Below are 20000 nucleotides of genomic sequence, written 5' to 3' on the forward strand. Positions count from 1 at the left end.
TCCTCCACTTCTTTTGGAATGAGAGATTTATTAATGGCATTTCTCTTATAACAAAATTGGTAAAAGACTACTCGGGTCTGTTGTTTACTTGTGATAAATTCAAAGACTAACAACTGAAAACCATTAAAAAAAAAAAGCCAGAAAAATAAAACCATTTCCAGACTCGAGATACATCATCCTCAATCATGAATATACTTGTGCTTCCAAACTGACAAGTCTCCATGGAACTTCTCTGGCCTAAACTTCACTGGTAAGCTAGTGTACCCTGCTCTTTTATTTATATAGAAAAATTGGCTCGACTGAAATTCTTCCTAGTTCATACGATACCTGATCAAAAAAGTTCAAATTAACAAATGCATTAGCAATATCAAAAACAAAGCACCTTATAGAAGCTTTCATACTTTTAAATCACAATTTCAAAAAGACATTACGGCTACTTGGAAAAAAAAAAAGAAAAAAAAAAGGGAAACGTTTCTTATGGCCACCCTGTACAAGTGTATATCATTTCCGTATTTACCCTCTACGGCTACTTCGGTTTATAATTAGTTATTCATTACTCCCCCTAGCTTTGTTCTACATCTATAAGGCATATACTCTTCCTACAGAACTGGGAATGATTTACAATAAGAAGTGAGAAGATTGGGACTTGATGATGAGCAATGAGTCAAAATCTTTTTTCTTTTTTTCTTTTTTTAAGCTTTTTTTTAAGGTCACTTGGAAGGTTCAAGATAAATAATAAGCCTAAGATTACAACCAGTAAATACAACTAAATAGAAAGAAAGTTAAATAAAAAAGCAACAAAAACTTCAGTTATAAAAAAGGAGAAAGAAGTACTAGGAGAGTTAATGAGTTCTAAATAAAAATAGCAATAAAAGAGTACAGGATGGATAAGAAAGACTGCATTGCTAATTGGCCGGGCGACTATACAAGATACTCACTGATATTACATAACAATAATAATAATCATATAGGCAGCTCTTAACTAATGGTAATATGTTAGTTCATCCATTATTATTTAATCTATACAAATGTAGCAGATTGGAAGCATTCACGGTTAGTTTGATACAAAGTTAGGAAAATCTATTATGACAGTAAAAAAAGTTGTGTGCCGAGGCACACTTCATATCATTTGATGTCCATTGGCAAATATTGCCTGAGCCATTGAGCTCCTTTCGCACTGCTGGCATCACCAGGTGGTAGGGTCAGTGTGCGTCTCTCTCACAGGCATGAGGAAAAGACATACCTGGCTGTGCACACCAACCCTTCAGCCACGAGTGTACTTGTATATCCAACCTCTATCAAGTGGGATAGCCCTGCGTTGCTTGGCAACCACTGTGCTGTTCCCTTCCACACCAATTCACCTAAGGTTATCGGCCAGGTCCTCATCCCCAACAACTATCCCTACCTTATGCTATCTTATGGTAGCTTCCTTATATGGGTAGAAAATTGTTGGGGATTAGGAGAGGCAACTTTGTGCTTTTATTATTTTTCATTTTGTAACCATAGATCCTATCCAATTAATCTTCCCTCCTTACTATTAAGTACAAATATGCCAACGTTGATAAGCCCTATTTTCCTGGAATGTTGAATACAATTTGTCAGTTCACTCATGGTGCAAGGCTATAATATGGCAACTAGTTCAACATAGAGACACACCTTAGGAGAAATTTTTACATAATTCTATAATCAAATTTTCCTAATTTTGCATTACAATTTTTATTTTATTTTCTCCTTTCAGGAAAGATGAAAATTGTGTTAATATATAAATATTTCCATTGAGAAAACCAAAGGAAAGTTTACCATCCATACTATAATGAAACTGCTGTGTATGCAATTTTTGTTGATAAATGCAGCTCACAGGACAATGCTGCTATTTCAATTTTGACATTTCAGACATTAACTTACAATGAAATGTATTTGCAACACATCACCTTCTGAATTTCTTTCTTTATTACTAATCTTTGAAAAAAAAAAAATCACATTTTCTCTTGAAATTTTATAAATCACTATCTTGGATCAAGTTAATATCCTTTCAACCCCCTTTCATGAGTGTCCTTGAGTCCCTTTCCAATCTCTGGGGTGATCAATACACAGAGGTGTGTCCTGGGGCAGACACGTTCTGCCCAGCTGGGCCGACCGCTCACTTGGTGGCATCTTCCTCCCCGTCCACTGAGTCGTCCGCGTTCTGAGAGTCGTCACTGGCAGCTGCGATCGACCCGCGCTTCATTCCGAGGAAGTCAAGGCGGGAGCTGATCCCAGCACCGCCACGCCTATGGGGGGGGAGGGGGAAGGGAGAGGACCAGGTTATTAAGGCGTTTCTCGTCTCGCACGACATTCACACGACAGGTGCCAGTTCTTTAAGAGGAATCATGATAAAAAGGGTCTTCTGTTATTATAGCATGTATAATTATTAAGGTATAAAGATGTTAAAGATTTGGTATTTAAAGTTAGATTTGAACATGGTTTTGATTCAAAGTCTTTTACTTGAACAAGTAGAAAAATCAAAAGTACTATGAATCATTTGTCAAAACTGATGAAAAAATTACATACATTCAAGTGCAAAAGAGCAAAAAGGGTGTAGAACAAGCAGGCATGTCTGCATGCATATTTATATCATAATGTGATATATACTGGGTGTATGTACGTGTTAAGTGTGTGTATATACGATTATGTATATGCGTGCATACAGACATATACATATACATATACATAATACATAATACATATACATATTTTATATATAAATATATATACATATTTCATATATAAATATATGTGTATACACACCAACAGCAAGCTCTTCACATTACAGTTGGTTAGAAACAAAGAATAATAAATAGATTAATATCATATCTAACTGATGCTTCTATTCAACAACGCTAGATAACAACAGTCACAGGTGTTTCTAAAACTGTGGACTGCACATAGTGTCATCACAACAGGTTAATTTCATGCAAAGACTGGTAGGGACGTTACTAACACGTGACCTTTCCGAGAGGAGTATCTGCAAGGAACGAAAAATGCTCAGAAATGGTCTTCACCAGCTATCCAAACATTACTGTCACTAGCAAAGTATTAATTTTTTGGGGAAAGTATATATAATGCTCTGCTAACAGCTGCAGCATTATATCAGATGCACTCATGCAGTAAATGTAGTAGCAAGACAACAACAAAAAATGTAAATAATAACTGTTAGAACCTAATACATCTATCTGTTATCAAAATATCTGATTAGTTGGTTCACACCCTTAAATCTTCACAGGAAAACTGTTAGTCTGGTTGTCAAGAAATCAATACTTCAGACAAGGGAAAGATCTCAAACTCTAATCACACATCTCGATGCAGTGATTTTTTTTTTGTTGCGCTTGTGTTAATGAATTATCATAATTTTTGTTTGAGATGCAACCAACAACATTCCTATATTTTGACTGTATCCACCGCACACACAGTAAATAATAAAAAAAAAAAAAAAAACCAATTAAACACAACGCCTTCACTACGCGGGCAAATAACCACAAGGGAACACAAACTTCTCGTCTTCACTGCTACTGAAATCTTGTGTGAGATCAATCACGTTTGAAGTGGATGCGTTCTTCATGAGCTTGCACAGACCTCGATTTGTTCTCTTTGTGATTTGATTTAAGATCTTTTCAGCTTCGGCTTGGCTGCAGTAGCCACCGGTAGAGAGAGTGACATTAGAAGGTGGGAAAAGTACTTCCAAAAAAATTAATACAAAAAAGGGAAAAAAAAAAAATATGAAATGAGTAAAAAAAAAGTACAAAAGTGTATTGAATGTTGACTGGTAAGGTTGAAAAATTGCTCAGGAAGGAAGAAAAAAGTGTAAAGGGTTCTTATTTCCTGTGTCTCTTCATTCATATCTTCCATCTCTCCAGGTTTTACCCATTTATTCCTAACCCAACTCCCACCCCTCAAGTTCTTAATCATATATTATCCGCATATAATCCTACTGTGTGGAATCTCATTTTGCGTGTAGACTCATATCCTCAAAATCCTAGGGGTGGAAAGAAAACAAAAATAATAAAGAAAAAAAAAATAAAAGAAAAAAAGTCAAAATGAACATAAAACAGGGTGTGAAAATAACAAAAAAAAGAATTTACACAGAAGAAGAAGAAAACTAAGACGTAGAAGACAAGCTATGCATAAAAGGCGCGAGGAAGCTCTTGTAGCAGGTAAATAAAACTAGAAATCAAAAAGGGAATAATCAACAGGTACTTGGATTGGACTCAGCTATAGGCCTAAGGACGGGGAGGGAGAGGGGGAGGGGGAGGGGGAGGAGGAGAAAGGGAAGAAGAAGAGGAAGAGGAAGAGGAAGAGGAAGAACAAGAAGAGGAAGAGGAAGAATAATATGATGATCAAGAAGTGGAATAATAATAGTAACAGTAGTTGTAGTAAGGGGGAAGAAGGGGAGAAGAAGGTAGGAGAAGAAAAATAAAGAAGGAAAAAATAAACGAAGAGGAAGACAAAAGAAAGGGTTGGGAAAAAGAAAAAAAAAGAAAAGAAAGAAGGTACAAAAGGAAGAAGGCAAACAGGGAGACCAAAATGAAAAATACAGAAGAACAAGAGGTGGAAGAGGAAAGAAATATAATAGACAATAAAAGTAAAAAAAGAGGGAGAGAGAAGAAAGGACCACAGGATTAGGCGAGACAAAGGGAACACAAGGAACTGTTTGAGTCGTCAAAAGGGGGAGGAAGAGAGGAGGGAAGGAGAGACACGGCAGATAACGAGGGAAGGAGGTACCCACGGAAGCCCACTAGTCCTCCTCACTGTCCTGAGCGTGTGTGGTTGTGGTGACAATGCGACGGCTACTCAGTACGTGGCTGTGACTACCACCTTTACTACTGCTGTAACACAACACAGAATTGGACACACACTCTTCAATATCATTATAGTTTTGTTTTTGTGGGGTAGATATTTCTTCTACAAACAGAGTACTAAATTTTGGAGATACTAACATATTCAAGGTTTAGCAAATAACTGACAAAAGTACATGAGGTGTTAGGAGGACCCAAAAAACAAAAGCAAAAATAAGGTAGTATTTAACTTTTAAACTTTTTTCCCCCCAGCCCTTCAAAAGACACAAAAAACAAGCATTGAATCCAGTAGTACATTTATCAGTCATTTGTCAATGTGATTTTAAATATATATATAAATATTTGCAATTTGCTAAAGCTACGAAGCCACTCACTGGCTCTGTTACTCTGAAAAGCCAACCCCTAACTTTGCGATTAAAATTGAAGCTCCGCTTAAATATAGATAAATATATAAATAAATAAATAGATAAACAAAACACTGACCATTTTCTTGCATTTTATATTTTTCACAGGTATAGGGGCTCAAAAAGTATATGTAAAAACTATGAAGTATCTTTTAATAAACTACAGAAATTATTTAGTCATACTACAAGATGCAGTTTTATGTAACTTTACAACATTATCAAAATCTCTGGGAGTACATGTGACACTAACTTAACTTTATTTGATCAAAAAAAAAGTTAAAATACAAGCCTAAACTTATTAAAGGAATAGTTAATTACCAAAATATAGGGATCTTAATGTCTTAAAAATGTACTATGAAAATTCTTTGACTTCTTATCTACAATGATCATTAAAGAAAATCCTATTCCTTCTCTCCATTTTTTTAAACATTTTTACTCCAAAGTTGATCATCTAAAAACTATTGCCACACACTATACAAGCCATTTAAATACTCAGAACACACTCATTGGCTTTATATATACAGCCTCTTGGCTCAAAGCAGTACAAAAATGTACCAGGATTCATAGACTGGGAGAAAAGGTTTTAAAAAATAATGTGAAAATGTCTGTGGATGTACTTATTGTCTACACAGTCAACTGAAACTTTATAGCAGATGAAGGACTGTCAACTACAGATTTAGCCTCAGACGGAGAAGCAGCCAACAGAAGACTGAAAGAGGGAGACAAGATCATTGCGAAAATGGACTTGATCGATCCTGTGAATGTGTGAATATTGAAGTTCTGATATGACCAGACTGGATAGTGCAAAACTTTTCACTACTACCTTGGGTTTGATGAAGCTAAAGCCATATGAAGTGCACAAAAATAATTTTAATTCTTCCTAGGCTCCCCTCTGAAGTGAACAGCAAGCTGCTGGATTCATAAACCAAGCACAACTCTTAGAAAAAGTCTAACCCTTGAATAGTCTAAACCCTGAATACAGACTTGGTAAAAACAGGACGTCTGAAGTGATTAAAAACTCAATAATCCAATATTACAAAATACTCTAATGTATCCGTAATTTTCAAGAGCACCTGATAACTAATTTCAGCCAGACAGGTGCACTAGTAAACCCAAGGACAATAACTAGGGTACACAACTGACACTTTCCAGACTGGCTACACAGTATGACATGATATGAATAAAGATCATCATCACTAATAACAGTATCATCAATAATAGTAATCAGTACCAAATAAAGTCATGCCAGTTAAGTTTATGATATTTATCATATCTAGATCAATAACAAACAATTGTTATCAATAATACCTATAGTGATGATGATGATGATGACTAGTATCTTTTAGAAAGACAATGGTGATAAAAATAAATAAATAAAATAATGGGGATCAAAAAGGGAACTGAAAGTGATACTAAGGATAAAGAAAAATAATGACAAATCATGGCAACTATATATAATAGTGAATGAGAACAAACACTTTTTTTTTTTTTTTTGCCCCAGTATCCAACCCTACTTAAAGAGAAATAAAAAACAAATCTCTTTCATCCTCTCTTATAAATTTCCCCAACACAAGCTCATAACTTGTCAAAACAAAAAATCTGAAAAAATAGCAAAAAAAATATAAAATATATCTGGAAAAAAGCTAGCTTTTCTGAAGGTGTATCCTGGACACTTTAAATTTCAGCATCCCACACTTGTCTCAGTGTATTATCTTACACTGAATCCTTATAAATAATGAAAAAAAAAACACTGCTACCCTGCCTCAGTGGAAGAGGCATCGCATAATTAATCATCTATATATAATCTAGTTATGGTGTATTTTGACAAGTAACTTTGTCTTGATTTTTTCTTTTCTTTTCTTTTCTCTTCTTTTCTGCTCCTCTGATTTGCTACTTTTTAAAGTTTTGTGCCAGTTGGTTTCACTGTTCGTTTCATTATGTTCTTTCCTTTTTAAAGTTTTGTGCCAGTTGATTTCACTGTTCGTTTCATTATATTCTTTCTAGCACAATCTACTAGCTCTAACTAGCTCTACCTACATTAAAGCTAATTTCCCAGTCCTAACTAGCTCCTTGTACAGTAAGCATGTAATACAGTTTAGCTTGTTACATACATTAACTGATTTCTCTACCTATTTATTACTCTACAAAAAACACTGAGCACATCTGTAAACATTATTTTACTGGTAACACTTATATCAACTTTGATTGCCTATTAAACTAGAACTTTGTTTTACTTTTCATCCTCTTTAACCCAAAATCTACCTGGCACTGAAGTAATAAATAAAGGGAAGCTGTATTCAAGTTTAGTCTCGGCAACCTTAAACTTAGCTGCCACAAATAGCATCAGGAAGTGTGAAATTCAAACGGATTTAGGTTGCTTGTCAAAATACACCTTTGGCTTGGAAAAGAAGAGAAAAAAATGCTGTTCTTTCAGTCCCAGATCTCTGTATGCCTGGTCCTTTCTTTTTCATTCTCCAGGCATTATTTCTTTCCCATCCAGTTGGAGAAAAAAAAAAAAAAAACATTCAAAAATTAGTTCTTCCCTACAGTTCTATCCCAACCCACATAATATAGCCTTAAAAACCTGAACACAAATTTGTATATAAAAAGAAAATAGTCAGCTAGAGGGTCTGTACCTGAGTTTCGTCTTCAGGGATGAAATCTCTCTGTTCTGAGCCTCCTGGGACTCCATCATGTCTTCAACTTCACGCTGGGCCTTGCGACGCTGCATCTTTTCTTTGGAAAGCTCGTCTTCTGTCTCCTCTACACTGCGCTTCAGTTGCTTGACTCGGGCATTTGACTGTAGAGAAAGGATAATGTCAATTCTTTGCCAATCAAATCATTCCTAATTCCACCCTGTGATTATTTCAATTCATACAAAACTAGAGCTATCTTTAAAAATCACCCTACTACACAGTCAAAGAGTCCATTGCACATTACACACAGAACACCAAATCAAATCACACCTTGAAATTCTACAGAAAAAACTAACCTTATCCAGTTGCTCCTTGTACTGGTCTGCGTGTCTTCGTTCATCCTCCACCTGCATGACAAGCTCCTTCAGCTTCTTCTCCAATTTGCGGTTGGCCTTTGCCTGTGCCAGACGGTCACGTGCCTCAACCTCCAGCTGTTCCTCCAGGTTGCCGACCTAATTTCAAAACATTTAGTTATTCAATCACAGCTCCAATAATGTTCTGGAACTTTTGATATAACTCAAATGCAATTTCATTTCTTGAAAATGCAGGTAGCCACATCTACACCACCTCAAGAAATTTTTCTGGAATAATACATAGTTTGATTCATTCAATCCTCATAAAAAACAATACAAAGCTACTGACCTTAGACTCAAGGGCTGCAATGGTGGCCTTGGTCTTGGATCGCACTTCAGCCTCCATCTCGGCAAGCTTGGCCTTGAGCTCCTTGTTCTGTCGTTCCAGCATTGAGCGCTGTCCTTCCAATTTCACCACAGATGACTTCTCTGTGTTGTAGTCTGTCTGTAGCTGTTCCATAGCGAGCTGGTTCTTGCGCATCTTGTCCATGAGAACCTGGGAGACAAGAATTGTATTTTACTTACTTCTTACTTCATCTCCGTCAATAATTATTTCCCATAAGTGATACTGCCAGTGAATAATCCCAATTTTTAACAACAACAGTTGTAATTACAATTAACTTTAAGTCATTGCTACTCCTCACCTCGACATTGCTTTGTTCTTCCTCTAATTCTTCTTCCAGTGATGAAATTCTGGCCTCTAACCTCTTCTTCTCATCAGCACTGAGGGTGGCCTTGGATGTGTACTGGTTGAGCTCTTCCTGGAGTTCATCTCGTTCACTCTCTGCATTCTGTGGAAGAAAGAGTAAAAAGATGGAGATGGTTAGAGATTATTGGAAGGGGGGATATATATATATTGGGCAACCTCAAGAAAAGTCGGGGCTTGAATACTCTCGAATGTGATTCTCACCTTGCGTGCTCTCTCTGCTGCACTGAGGTCTTCCTGATACTGCAGGAGCTCAGTTTCCATAATCTTGATCTTCCTTTCCAGGTCCTTGTACTGTGCTGACATTTCCTCACGCGACGCTCGGCTCTCTTCTGCCTCTCTCTGGTATTCCTTCAGTTGTGCTCCTGCGCGCTTCAGCTGTTTGAGGGCATCGTCCTTTACCTTGCCATTCATCTCCAACTGTCCTTCCATGTCCTTAAGGTCTCCCTCAAGCTTCTTACGTGCTGTGACAGCTGCAGTGCGCTGTTTGCGTTCCTCCTCAAGTTCAGCCTCGAGTTCCCGCAGCTGTTTGAGCAGGCCACGGCGCTTCTCTTCTCCCTGCTCTTCACGTGCGTTGAGATCACGCTCAAACTGGGCCTTCATTGCCTGCATGTTGACTTCAAGGCGAAGCTTGGCATCTTCAGTCAACTGGAGTTCATCCTCAAGTTCTTCAATCTGTAGATGGAAAACAATGAAAAATTTCAATAATATAAATGGATCAAGAATGTCATATGCTTTTTCTCATTCTGTTTCATAAGGGGGAAAAAAAAAAAAAAAAAAAAAAAAGGGGGGAAGAAACTGAGGGGAGTATCCCAAACCTAATAAGAATAGAATAAAGAGAAAAATCTTACCTGGGTCTTCTGTTCAGCCAACTGGGACTCCAGAGCACGTTTTGCCTTCTCCAGTTCATGGACATTCTTGTCAGCTGTTCCTCGGGTTGAGATAAGGTCATCCAGCTCAATCTGTAGTCGCTTCTTGCCTGTCTCCAGTTCCTCAATGCGGTCCATGTATTCTTCTAGTGTCCTGTATTGGAAAAATTTTCATAAAATTATTATCACATAAAATACAATTTTTAAATTCCTCTAGTCATGTGTTCTATATGTATCAATGTCACTCAGTTAAAGACAAAAACCCACCTATTAAGAGAAAGAATCTTGGTCTCCTTCTCCCTGGCCTCACGCTCCGCGTTCTCCTTCTCCTGCTGGCACAGCTCGAAGTTGCTCTTCTCTTCATTGAGCATCTTGTCAAAGTTGCGCTGCTTCTTCTCCAGTTCCACCACCTTAGCCCTGTTGGTATCAATGTCCACCTGGGCATCTTCCAACTCGGCTTGCAACTTCCTCTTGCTCTTCTCTAGTTTCTCATTGGTGGCTTCCAGCTCAGCCAGGCGAGCACGCAGTTCCTCCAGCTCCTTCATCTGCCTCTTGCGAGTGTCCTCCAGCTGTTGGGAATTGTTGGACTCCTCCTCAGCCTTCTTCTTAGCCTCGCTGAGTTGGACCTGGAGGGTGGCAACCTGCTTTTCCAGATTGCGCTTGGATCCCTCCTCCTCCTCCAGGGCTTCCTGCAGTTGGTCCTTCTCCTGCTCCAAGGCTCTCAAGCGGGAGTTGAGGTTGAGCTTCTGGCGTGTCTCCTCCTCCAGCAAGCCTTGAGTCTCCTGCAAGTGAGCCTCCAGGCTCTTCAGCTGATTGTTGGCTGACATGGCCTTGGAATCTGCTTCTTCCATGGCCATGTTGGCAGCATTCAGTTCCTGCTCCAATTTGCCAAGACGTTCCTGCATGTCAGACTTAGTTCTGTCAGACTCTGCAATCTTCTGCTGCAAGTCAGAGATCATGGATTCACACTGCTTTCTCTTCTTTTCGCTTTCTTGTTTGCTCAATATGGTGCTCTTGAGGTCATTGGCCAGATCAGCATTTTCAGCCTCGAGTTGACTCTTGACCTTGTCAACTCCCATCTTGGACTTCTTGAGTTGGTCAATCTCCTGGTTAAGATTTTCAAGAGCGTGACTCTGTTTCTGGCGCAGCTCTGCAATCTGCTGCTCATGAATGGTCTGGTCATCCTCAAGGCTCTTCTTGAGACTGGCAAGCTCCTCCTCCCTCTTGGTGCGCAGCTCTTGTTGTGCCGCAGTGGTGTCCAAGGAGTCCAGAAGTTCATTCTTCAAGGCCTCAAGCTCTTCATTCAAGTCCCTCTTCTGTTTCTCTGCCTTAGCCCTAAGGTTTCTCTCGGCCTCAAGATCCTCCTGAAGCTCATTCAGCTGGGATTCTACCTCCCTCATGCTTTTCTGCAGCTGTGACTTAGCAGCAGCTTCCTCATCCACACGCATCATTGCTTGGGCAAGCTCCTCTTCACGTTTGGCAAGGTGGATTTGTACTTCATGGATCTGATTCTTCTTCTCATTGAGCTGTTCCTTGAGGTCATTCAGGTCTGTCTCACAGCGTCTCTTAGCACGTTCCAGTTCTGACCTGCTTTGCTGTTCCTTCTTGATTCTGTCTTCGAGCTCTGTAAGCATGGACTCGTGCTTGGCCTTGAGTTTCATCAGGTGTTTGGACTTCTCCTCTTCTTCCGCTAGTGTGCTGGTAACATCCATTGACCTCTCCTCCAGCATCTTCTTTTCCTTAGTCATCTTCTGGTTCATGTCTTCCATGAGAGCATATTCCTCCTCCAGCTTTTTGATTTTGCCGTCGGCTTGCACCTTCTCCAGTTGGAGCTTTTGGCGTGCAGCTTCTTCCTCCTCCAGTTGTTCTTCCAAGTCCTGGATCTGCAGCTGGAGCTTCTTCTTTTCTGAAGTGAGGTTTCCTGTTCGCTCTTCCTCCTCCTCAAGGCGAGTTTCCATGTCATGAAGGATGTCTTCGAGTTCCTGCTTGCGGGCCAACAATCTTGCTCTCATTTCCTCTGCTTCCGCACACAGCTCAGTTTCTGCCTGGAGCTGTTCAGCCAGGACATTCTTCTCCTGCATGGCTTGCTGGAACTTCATCTCGATCTCCTTGTTGGTCTTCTTCTGGCCCTCCAGCACAGACTGGATGGTACGGAGCTCTTCTTCCTTCTGCACCAGCTTTTCTTCTTGTTTGGTCACCTGGAGGAGAGGCTTCACCTTAGTGTACAGCCTCCACCACTGCCAGTTGCGCAGCTTGAGGTACGCTGCACAGTTGCGCTGGATGATCCTGATGGCATTGAGCTGCTGGAGCCTCTTCTGGTAGTTCTTGCGAGCCAACATACCTCTGCAGTAAGCCTGGAACTGCACAATCAGGTCTGTCATCTTGATGTCCCTCTCCTCTTCCAGGGAAGCCAGCACACCAGCTCTCAGGAAGATCTTGCTCTGACCAATACGATAGAGATTTGGTTCAAGCTCCAGAGCCTGGATCATCATCTCGCAGGCCTTCTTGCCATCCATGAAGCCCTTGGGGATGATGTTCGGAGTGAGTAGCTCATAACGCTGGCGGAACTCCTGGAAGGGAATGCGGTTGGGGAAGCCCTGGCGACAGATTCTGATACCTTCCAACACACCATTGCACCTGTGGGAGAGTCACAAGTTAGTCTCTGCAGTATATATAAGGGATTTTATTTAGATAATATCTAAACCTCTAAAAAACTTGACACTATTTCTGATCCTATCATAAAAAAGTGATTAGATTATAATACTAAGAACTCTACTATGAATACACTAAAAAAGATGCAAAGTCATGCTAACCTGAGTTGATCAAGCACAAGACCAGCATCAATTTTGCCTGCACGCTTGTCATGGTTGGGGATGATGCAACGCACGAAGTTGGGGTTGGTGTTGCGCAGAGTGACCATGAGCTTGGTCAGTTGTTCCTTGTACAGCTGGCTGACTGTGCGGAACATACCCTTCCTGGTACGAGCACCAAACTGACTGTCTCCCATTGCCTGCTGTGCCATGCCCACAATTTCAGCTGTAATGGAAAGTGTTTTTAGTTTTACATGAATTTCAAAGTTCTTAAAAAATATAAGATTTGGGGAAAAAAAAAAGAGTAAATACCGCATAATAACATACATTCAAAAGTACATCCATTTCTACATATACTTTCCCAAGAGACAATGCAAAGAACATGAAATTCAAACACTTGTGAAATCCTTACCGTCCTTCCAGATCTGCACCATGAAGGGGTCCTGAGAGCACTGCAGGAGTGAGACAATGTTTTCATTCAGAGGGTCCATGTTCTTCATAAGCCACTGATGGCCAGAGTAGTCTACCTTCCCTGCATAATGCACAATGGCGAAGTCAGCCTTGTCACGGAATTCAGACTTGCAGAACTTGGGGTGAACCGAGTGCGAGTTGTTGAGCTTGTCGATGAAACTCTTGTCTGTGGCCTTGGGGAACCAGCACTCTTCATCCAGCAGGGCAAGGATACCCATGGGCTGATCATGAAAAAATTATTAACATAAGTAAATTATTAACATAAGTAAAGAAGAATTATCAATAATGGTAAATTCATACGTGATACATTATCCTAGTAGCATTAGTGAAATTGGTGAGTTCTTCCTTGTACAGCTGCAATGAAATATCACAAAATGGCAAGGTTACCCAAGGGCTTGGGAAAACCTATTACAATAATAATATAACTATTGGTAATAACAAATCCAGACATGCTAAACTATCTTAATAACATCAGTGACATTGCCAATGAGATGTAAAAGTTATGTGACTATTGTAATACAATACAGAAGGTAAAATGGATTGACTCACAAAAAATGTAATAAAAGTATCAAAGAGGATCAACCCTTACAAATAATAAAATTTGCTATGTATTGCATATCAAGTGAAACGACACTTACTGTAACAATGGCACCTGAACAAATATTGAGAACCCTTCAAAAATTTATCTAACAAAAGGTAGCTAGTTTTTCCAGTCAGGTGCGCAAGGTAAATTATCCACTCACCTTCTCAATGAGGTCAATGGTGGGCTGCAAGTCAAGACCGAAGTCAATGAACTTCCACTCAATGCCTTCCCTCTGGTACTCTTCCTGTTCCAAGATGAACATAGTGTGGTTGAACAGCTGCTGCAGCTTCTCGTTCGTGTAGTTGATGCAAAGCTGCTCAAAGCTGGAAGAGGAAGAGGAATATAAGAAATAAGTCTGGGGTTTAATTATATTTATTTGCTTCTTCCGTTCAATAAACACTAAACTAAACTGAGGAGAAATCATTAACACAAGGAGGAAGAATCCTATACCATACCTGTTCATGGCGAAGATCTCAAATCCTGCAATATCCAGGATGCCAATGAAGGAAGCTCCCTGGCGTTTGGTGCGATCAAGTGACCTGTTGATGCGCATCACAATCCACTTGAACAGGCGCTCATACAGAGCCTTGGCAATGGCCTCCACAGCAAACTCACACTGGAACAGAAATGTGCAATTAGTCAAAGGTAAAAGTGATTAGGAAGGAGAGACACTTCCAGTAAGTAATGTAAGACTGCAAATAAGTCATGGGACTCTTTCCTGATATTTGTTAACATACTATAAGAATTTTTTTAAAATCGAGGAAAAATGGAAACAAACTCACCTGTTCCCTGTTCTGGGCTTTTGTGACAGTCTCACGGCCCACCTTGATGCGAGGCTTCAGGAAACCACGCACCAAGTCTGTCACATTCAGACCCAGCAGATGAGCCACCTAGTTTGAAGGGAATAAAATTACATTAGGATACAAAAGTATAAAGTCAAATTTTAAAGTCAATTGTAAAAAAATTTAATAAATAAACAAAAATTACACATTAGCAACAATAAAAAGAAAAAGAAAAATCAGAAACTTATGTGGACCAAGTAATTACTATGAACAGAGCTGGGTATGCATTCAAAGTGGCCAAGACATGTGTGCCCAAAGGTCATATTCCCTTGTCAGCCTCTCACCTGTTGTGCCACAGTGTTGTCAGGAAGAGTGGCCTGGTCAGAATTGCGCTCTTGCTTGAACTGCATGTTGCCGAACATCAGCACGGCTGACACAGTGCGGAACACGGCTGCAAGGCAAACCTCAGGTCAGGAGAGACGTCAAGAGGATATATAAATCAGCATACCAACCCCTTAACGCATTCCATTTACATTTTCTCCAACACCTTGCCAGACGCTCCCGCACCTCATTTGAAATTCATATGACACCTCCAAGCCACACGTAGCAGGCAGTGGTAATAATATCTCTCCATCTGAATTCTTTTATGGCTCTTGGAAACAAATTTACATACACAGATCTGCTTGACTAAAATTACTTTTTATGATAAAAGCAGAAAAAAAATCAGTAGAAAGAGCAAGTTCCCTGTTATTATGGAACATTATCATTAACACCTGCTCTTTCAATAAACTATCTCCAAGTTTTTCATCAATTTCAGTTTACAAACCATTCAAAATTAGAAGTTATATATATATATATATATATATATATATATATATATATTTATAACTCATCATTCACCTTAACTCTGATAAACACCAACTTCTTCAAAATTTCCAACCAATACAAATATTAGAAAAACTCACACTGAATATCATCATTGTTCATGCCCATGATCTGCATGGCTTTGACAGTAGCCTGGAATTCGGCTACCTCATCGATGCCTGGCAACTGCATCTTGCCGCAGGTCAGGAAGTTGTAGTGCTTGGGGTCTTCCAGGATGAAGTCCTCTGCAATAGGCAGAAAAAGTAAGTAATGTGCAAATGTGTGATTTACAGCCTTATTTATCAATAAATGGAGGAAAATCAGGGAGGGAGGAACTTGTGTGTAAAAAATTATATTTACTTGTTTTCTCTAATAAAAATGCAAATTGGATGGGGGGGGGGGGGGCAAGATTATTTTCACACAGAGCTAAATGTAAAGAAAAGTGCTCTGAAAAGAAAGGAGGCATGAATTTAGATCAACAAAGAGATTGCATATTAACTAAAAGTCAAAGTCAATTCTCAAATGTGTGACATATAAAAGTTAACTAAATGTAACAACTGTTTTATTTAACTTGCCAACATGGCTGGTTTCACCTCATAAAAACATTTAAACTGCCATCAAATGTATAATCAAGTAGAATATTTGCATGTTAAACAGCAGGTCAATTAAAGTTGGAAGAGTTGTTTAACTAGTCCAAAGGCTAAGTGTTCTGGTGTGTAAAATATCTGTACCTGCTGAACATCATTTCAATGTTCATCCACACACAAATTAATACCAACACACACACACACCATTTTACATAATTACACCAAAACATTTATCCACACCCACACAAGTTTACATTTACAAATAACATTTATCAAAACCTAAACACCCCTACACCATCAGAACCCCCAACACAAACACACCACCTTGCATATACACAAACATACCCCTCTCTCCATGCACAAACATACTCCTCTCTCCATGCACAAACATACTCCTCTCTCCATGCACAAACATACTCCTCTCTCCATGCACAAACATACTCCTCTCTCCATGCACAAACATACCCCTCTCTCCATTCACAAACATACCCCTCTCTCCATTCACAAACATACCCCTCTCTCCATTCACAAACATACCCCTCTCTCCATTCACAAACATACCCCTCTCTCCATTCACAAACATACCCCTCTCTCCATGCACAAACACACACACACACACTCATGCATGCACATACAATGACATGAACATACACACACGCAGGAGTGCACACACACCAATTTCTAATCTAGTACATCAGTCAAACCAGATGTCAGGTCAACAGCATTAGCGTTAACAAGTGGCAAGTGTGTGGGTATCCAAGGACCTCTCCCTCCCCCCACCTACCATCCAGTTTGTATTTTTTCTTGTGCTTCTTTTGAGAAACTAAAAGCACATTCACACTCCAGTATCTAATTATGACAAATGTCGCAGTTGTATTTTCCTCCTACTTATTTATCATTCATCTCTATTTAATTACTATTTTCTTAATCCCCTCCTCAATAATTGGTATCTTGTACAGTACGAATCATATGCCCTGCAAAGGAAACGGCAAAAACATCATGTAAAGAGACAATTTGCTTTGATTTGATTTACTTGTTATTATTTACTTACTCCTCTGCTGGCTAGTGGCTCCAGAAAGCAGCTGGTAGAAGATGTGGAATGTGCGTTCATCGCTGGTCTGGCGGATGGCTCTCGACTTCTCCAGCAGGTACGTCTCAATGTTTGCACCAGCGATGTATCCCGAGTTGTCGAAGTTGATACGGATGAATTTACCCTAAAAGATCATCAGTCTTATGTGAAACAGTGTCCTTGATGTGGTCACTATACATTCTTTTTTCTTCTTTTTTTTAACTAGTAACAAAAATCAAACTTCATTTTTCTTGACTTGAGAGGAAATAAAAAGTTCAATTACAGTATTTAAATACCTGCACTAGCTTTACATATCAATCATAGAACTTAGCTATAACAAACACAGTGACAGACTTTCCCACAGATCTTGGGAAGATAATATAGTACAAACAATTGGGGAAAATCACAGTTAAAGAATATGCACAAATAGATATATACTCACAAATCTTGAAGAGTTGTCATTCTTGACTGTCTTGGCATTACCGAAGGCTTCAAGAATAGGGTTGGCTTGCAGCAGCTGAGCTTCCAGTTCTCCCTGTAATAACACCAAAGGCATGAGACACAATATACTGATATGAATGCAGTTACAAACTAAAGTGGAAGTACAGACAAAGACTTTCTCAGGAGCAGTACCCATCATTATGCCAATTGTGAATGACTGATTACAGGTTTTGTAACGAACAGTTATTGCCACGTGAAACCGCCATTATATCTATCTTCCTATGGTTCCTTTCTACCAAGAACCATAACAAGTCTGATAACAGACAAAAGACAAATTATCTGGAGTGGCTTCTGGCTCTTTGTTCTGAACCCTGTCAGGGAAAGCAGCAATTACAAAAGCAATCTGACCCCATTATGAAAGAATACCACAAAGGGCATTGAGGTGGCCTGAAATACTGCCATTATGATACCCACTTATAACCTGCCCCTGATAAGTGGTTTAAATGAATTCTAAATTGAAATTAGCTGATAATTTCACTTTAAGGAAGTTAAAAGTAGCCTCTTATGTGATTTTTTTATAACTAATATCTATAATATTCATACAAACACAAAGCTAGCCAACAACTGCAAACAATTTATACTATCATCAAAAATAATTTCAAATATCAACATCTACTTTATTATATATTTCTATCTACCCCACAGTAAAATTAACATTAATTCATTCTCTAGTGTTAAATTCTGCTCAAATGCACAAACACAGAACTCATGTCTTAAAACAGTTCCATGTATCTGGTTAAGACCAAAATATTAGAAAAAAAAACTAACTAAAACATTCCAAATACACTTCATTACAAGTCACATATTGCATTTTTTTTTTGTTAGAAAAAAAAGATAAATAAATTAATAGAAAAATAACACTAGGAAAGGAACTTACCTTCCACAACAAACTCTACACTACAACTACAAATTCTACGTGCTATACACACTGAATACTAGAACGGAATCAGTGACTTGCTAACAGTGAATGCTACACTATGGGGCAATCCTGTAACTTTTTCTTTTTCTCTTCCTTTTAACGCACACTGTCGTAAGGCATTGTATGTACAGCATCTCGGTCATCGTAGAAAGATGAATGCTATGACATTTTTTCTATTTTCTAACACTTGCTAAACTATTTGACTATCTTTGTCAGAATTAAGAAAAATATATTTATAAATATATTCACATATTTCTGTGATTTATCTCTAATTATGTTAGTATCATAAAAAGTGTAGATTGAACAAATTTATGTACATGCAATCTTTGAAGGATTTATGCAGTCTATTTACTCATGTTAGCAATTACCCTCTAAATCTTTTCAATGTTTAAAAATATATTTAATCTGTACATATAAACAAAGTATTTTACAGGTTGAGTCAAATCAAGGCTCCTTTCTTCTCAGAAACTGCAAATGTAATAAAATAAGAGAAAAAACATACTGCACATCTATCCAAATGTGCTTCTATGGTTATGGCAAAGCTAATGAATTGCAAGTTTTAAATAAATCCACTACGGACCTAGTATGTGTGGCATCCATGCACACTTCAACACACTTGAGGAACCATTAATGCGGCAAACACTGCCCATCCTCACTATTTTCCTCTTGAGAATGGTTGATTTGCTGCCTCATAACATCAGGCATCTATGCAATAATAGATTATATTTAAGTGCTACTTCAGATCTAACCAAAACAGACTGTCGGACCATGGATATTGTCTCTTGAATCGAATGCCCTTGCCTCCTCTCCTGTTCTGATAAATAACAAAAAACAAATTTACAACAGACTGAACTATTACATTGAGTACATCAGTACTATCTTGGAACACAAATCCACTTAAAAGAGGTTCTTTCCTCTAAACTTTGATGGTATGCTAGACGAGTTGTGGATATAGCACTGCCCACTCCTCTAATAGCATACAGAATAAGTTTATCCGCAGTACAAAACTTCCACTTCTTGGGAAGATCATCAAAATTATGAGTCTTGTGGCTTCAAGAAAATAAACAAGAAAAACTTTTGGATTGCCACTACTCAAACCCAGGTGGTAAACCAAAAAAAAAAAATGTCTGAAACACACGCAAGCTACGATCAACTTTAAAAAAAGCAAAAAGTTCACACAACAGAAAAGCTATACTCATTACTCAAGCGCATTGCTAATAAAACCAGTAAAGCATACTGTGAATCAAAAGCACGCAAACAAGCAATACACAAAGAGATCTGAGAGAAGCTGGAAAAGGACTGGAGAACCAACAGTGCTTGCAGGCATAACAGTCCACATCAATTTCAACAAAATCAAAAACAACTACAATACCAGCCCACAGCCCTGCCCAGGTCCCAGCTGGGGGAAGGGAGTGGACGTGAGAGGAGGAATTTCAAAATGCAAAAGTGGCAAACGGGGGATCTTTCCAAACACAAACGGAGCTTGGGTTTCATTAAGGGTCAGGGTGCGTGCAGATGGTGGATATAGAGAGAGACAGGAAGGACGGGGAGTCA

At 38.9% G+C, this 20000-nt stretch overlaps 1 protein-coding gene across 1 annotated transcript in view; it reads right to left on the reverse strand.

The window, feature by feature from the left end:
• The window catches only part of LOC125047788 (myosin heavy chain, non-muscle-like), a gene marked incomplete in the record, with an annotated part of 96543 nt that overhangs the window by 503 nt on the left and 76040 nt on the right, over positions 1 to 20000 (reverse strand). Inside the window, 17 exon segments of the mRNA XM_047646227.1 lie at positions 1 to 2270; positions 7873 to 8036; positions 8229 to 8384; positions 8575 to 8781; positions 8930 to 9076; positions 9196 to 9666; positions 9843 to 10014; positions 10128 to 12497; positions 12674 to 12896; positions 13083 to 13362; positions 13885 to 14047; positions 14180 to 14340; positions 14507 to 14614; positions 14851 to 14957; positions 15472 to 15615; positions 17009 to 17171; positions 17469 to 17561. The exon segment at positions 1 to 2270 is cut by the window's left edge and continues 503 nt beyond it. Of these exon segments, the coding sequence (XP_047502183.1) occupies positions 2141 to 2270; positions 7873 to 8036; positions 8229 to 8384; positions 8575 to 8781; positions 8930 to 9076; positions 9196 to 9666; positions 9843 to 10014; positions 10128 to 12497; positions 12674 to 12896; positions 13083 to 13362; positions 13885 to 14047; positions 14180 to 14340; positions 14507 to 14614; positions 14851 to 14957; positions 15472 to 15615; positions 17009 to 17171; positions 17469 to 17561 (5259 nt within the window).

This window comes from Penaeus chinensis, chromosome 42, assembly GCF_019202785.1.
Source record: "Penaeus chinensis breed Huanghai No. 1 chromosome 42, ASM1920278v2, whole genome shotgun sequence".
In the NCBI taxonomy this organism is placed as follows: domain Eukaryota; kingdom Metazoa; phylum Arthropoda; class Malacostraca; order Decapoda; family Penaeidae; genus Penaeus; species Penaeus chinensis.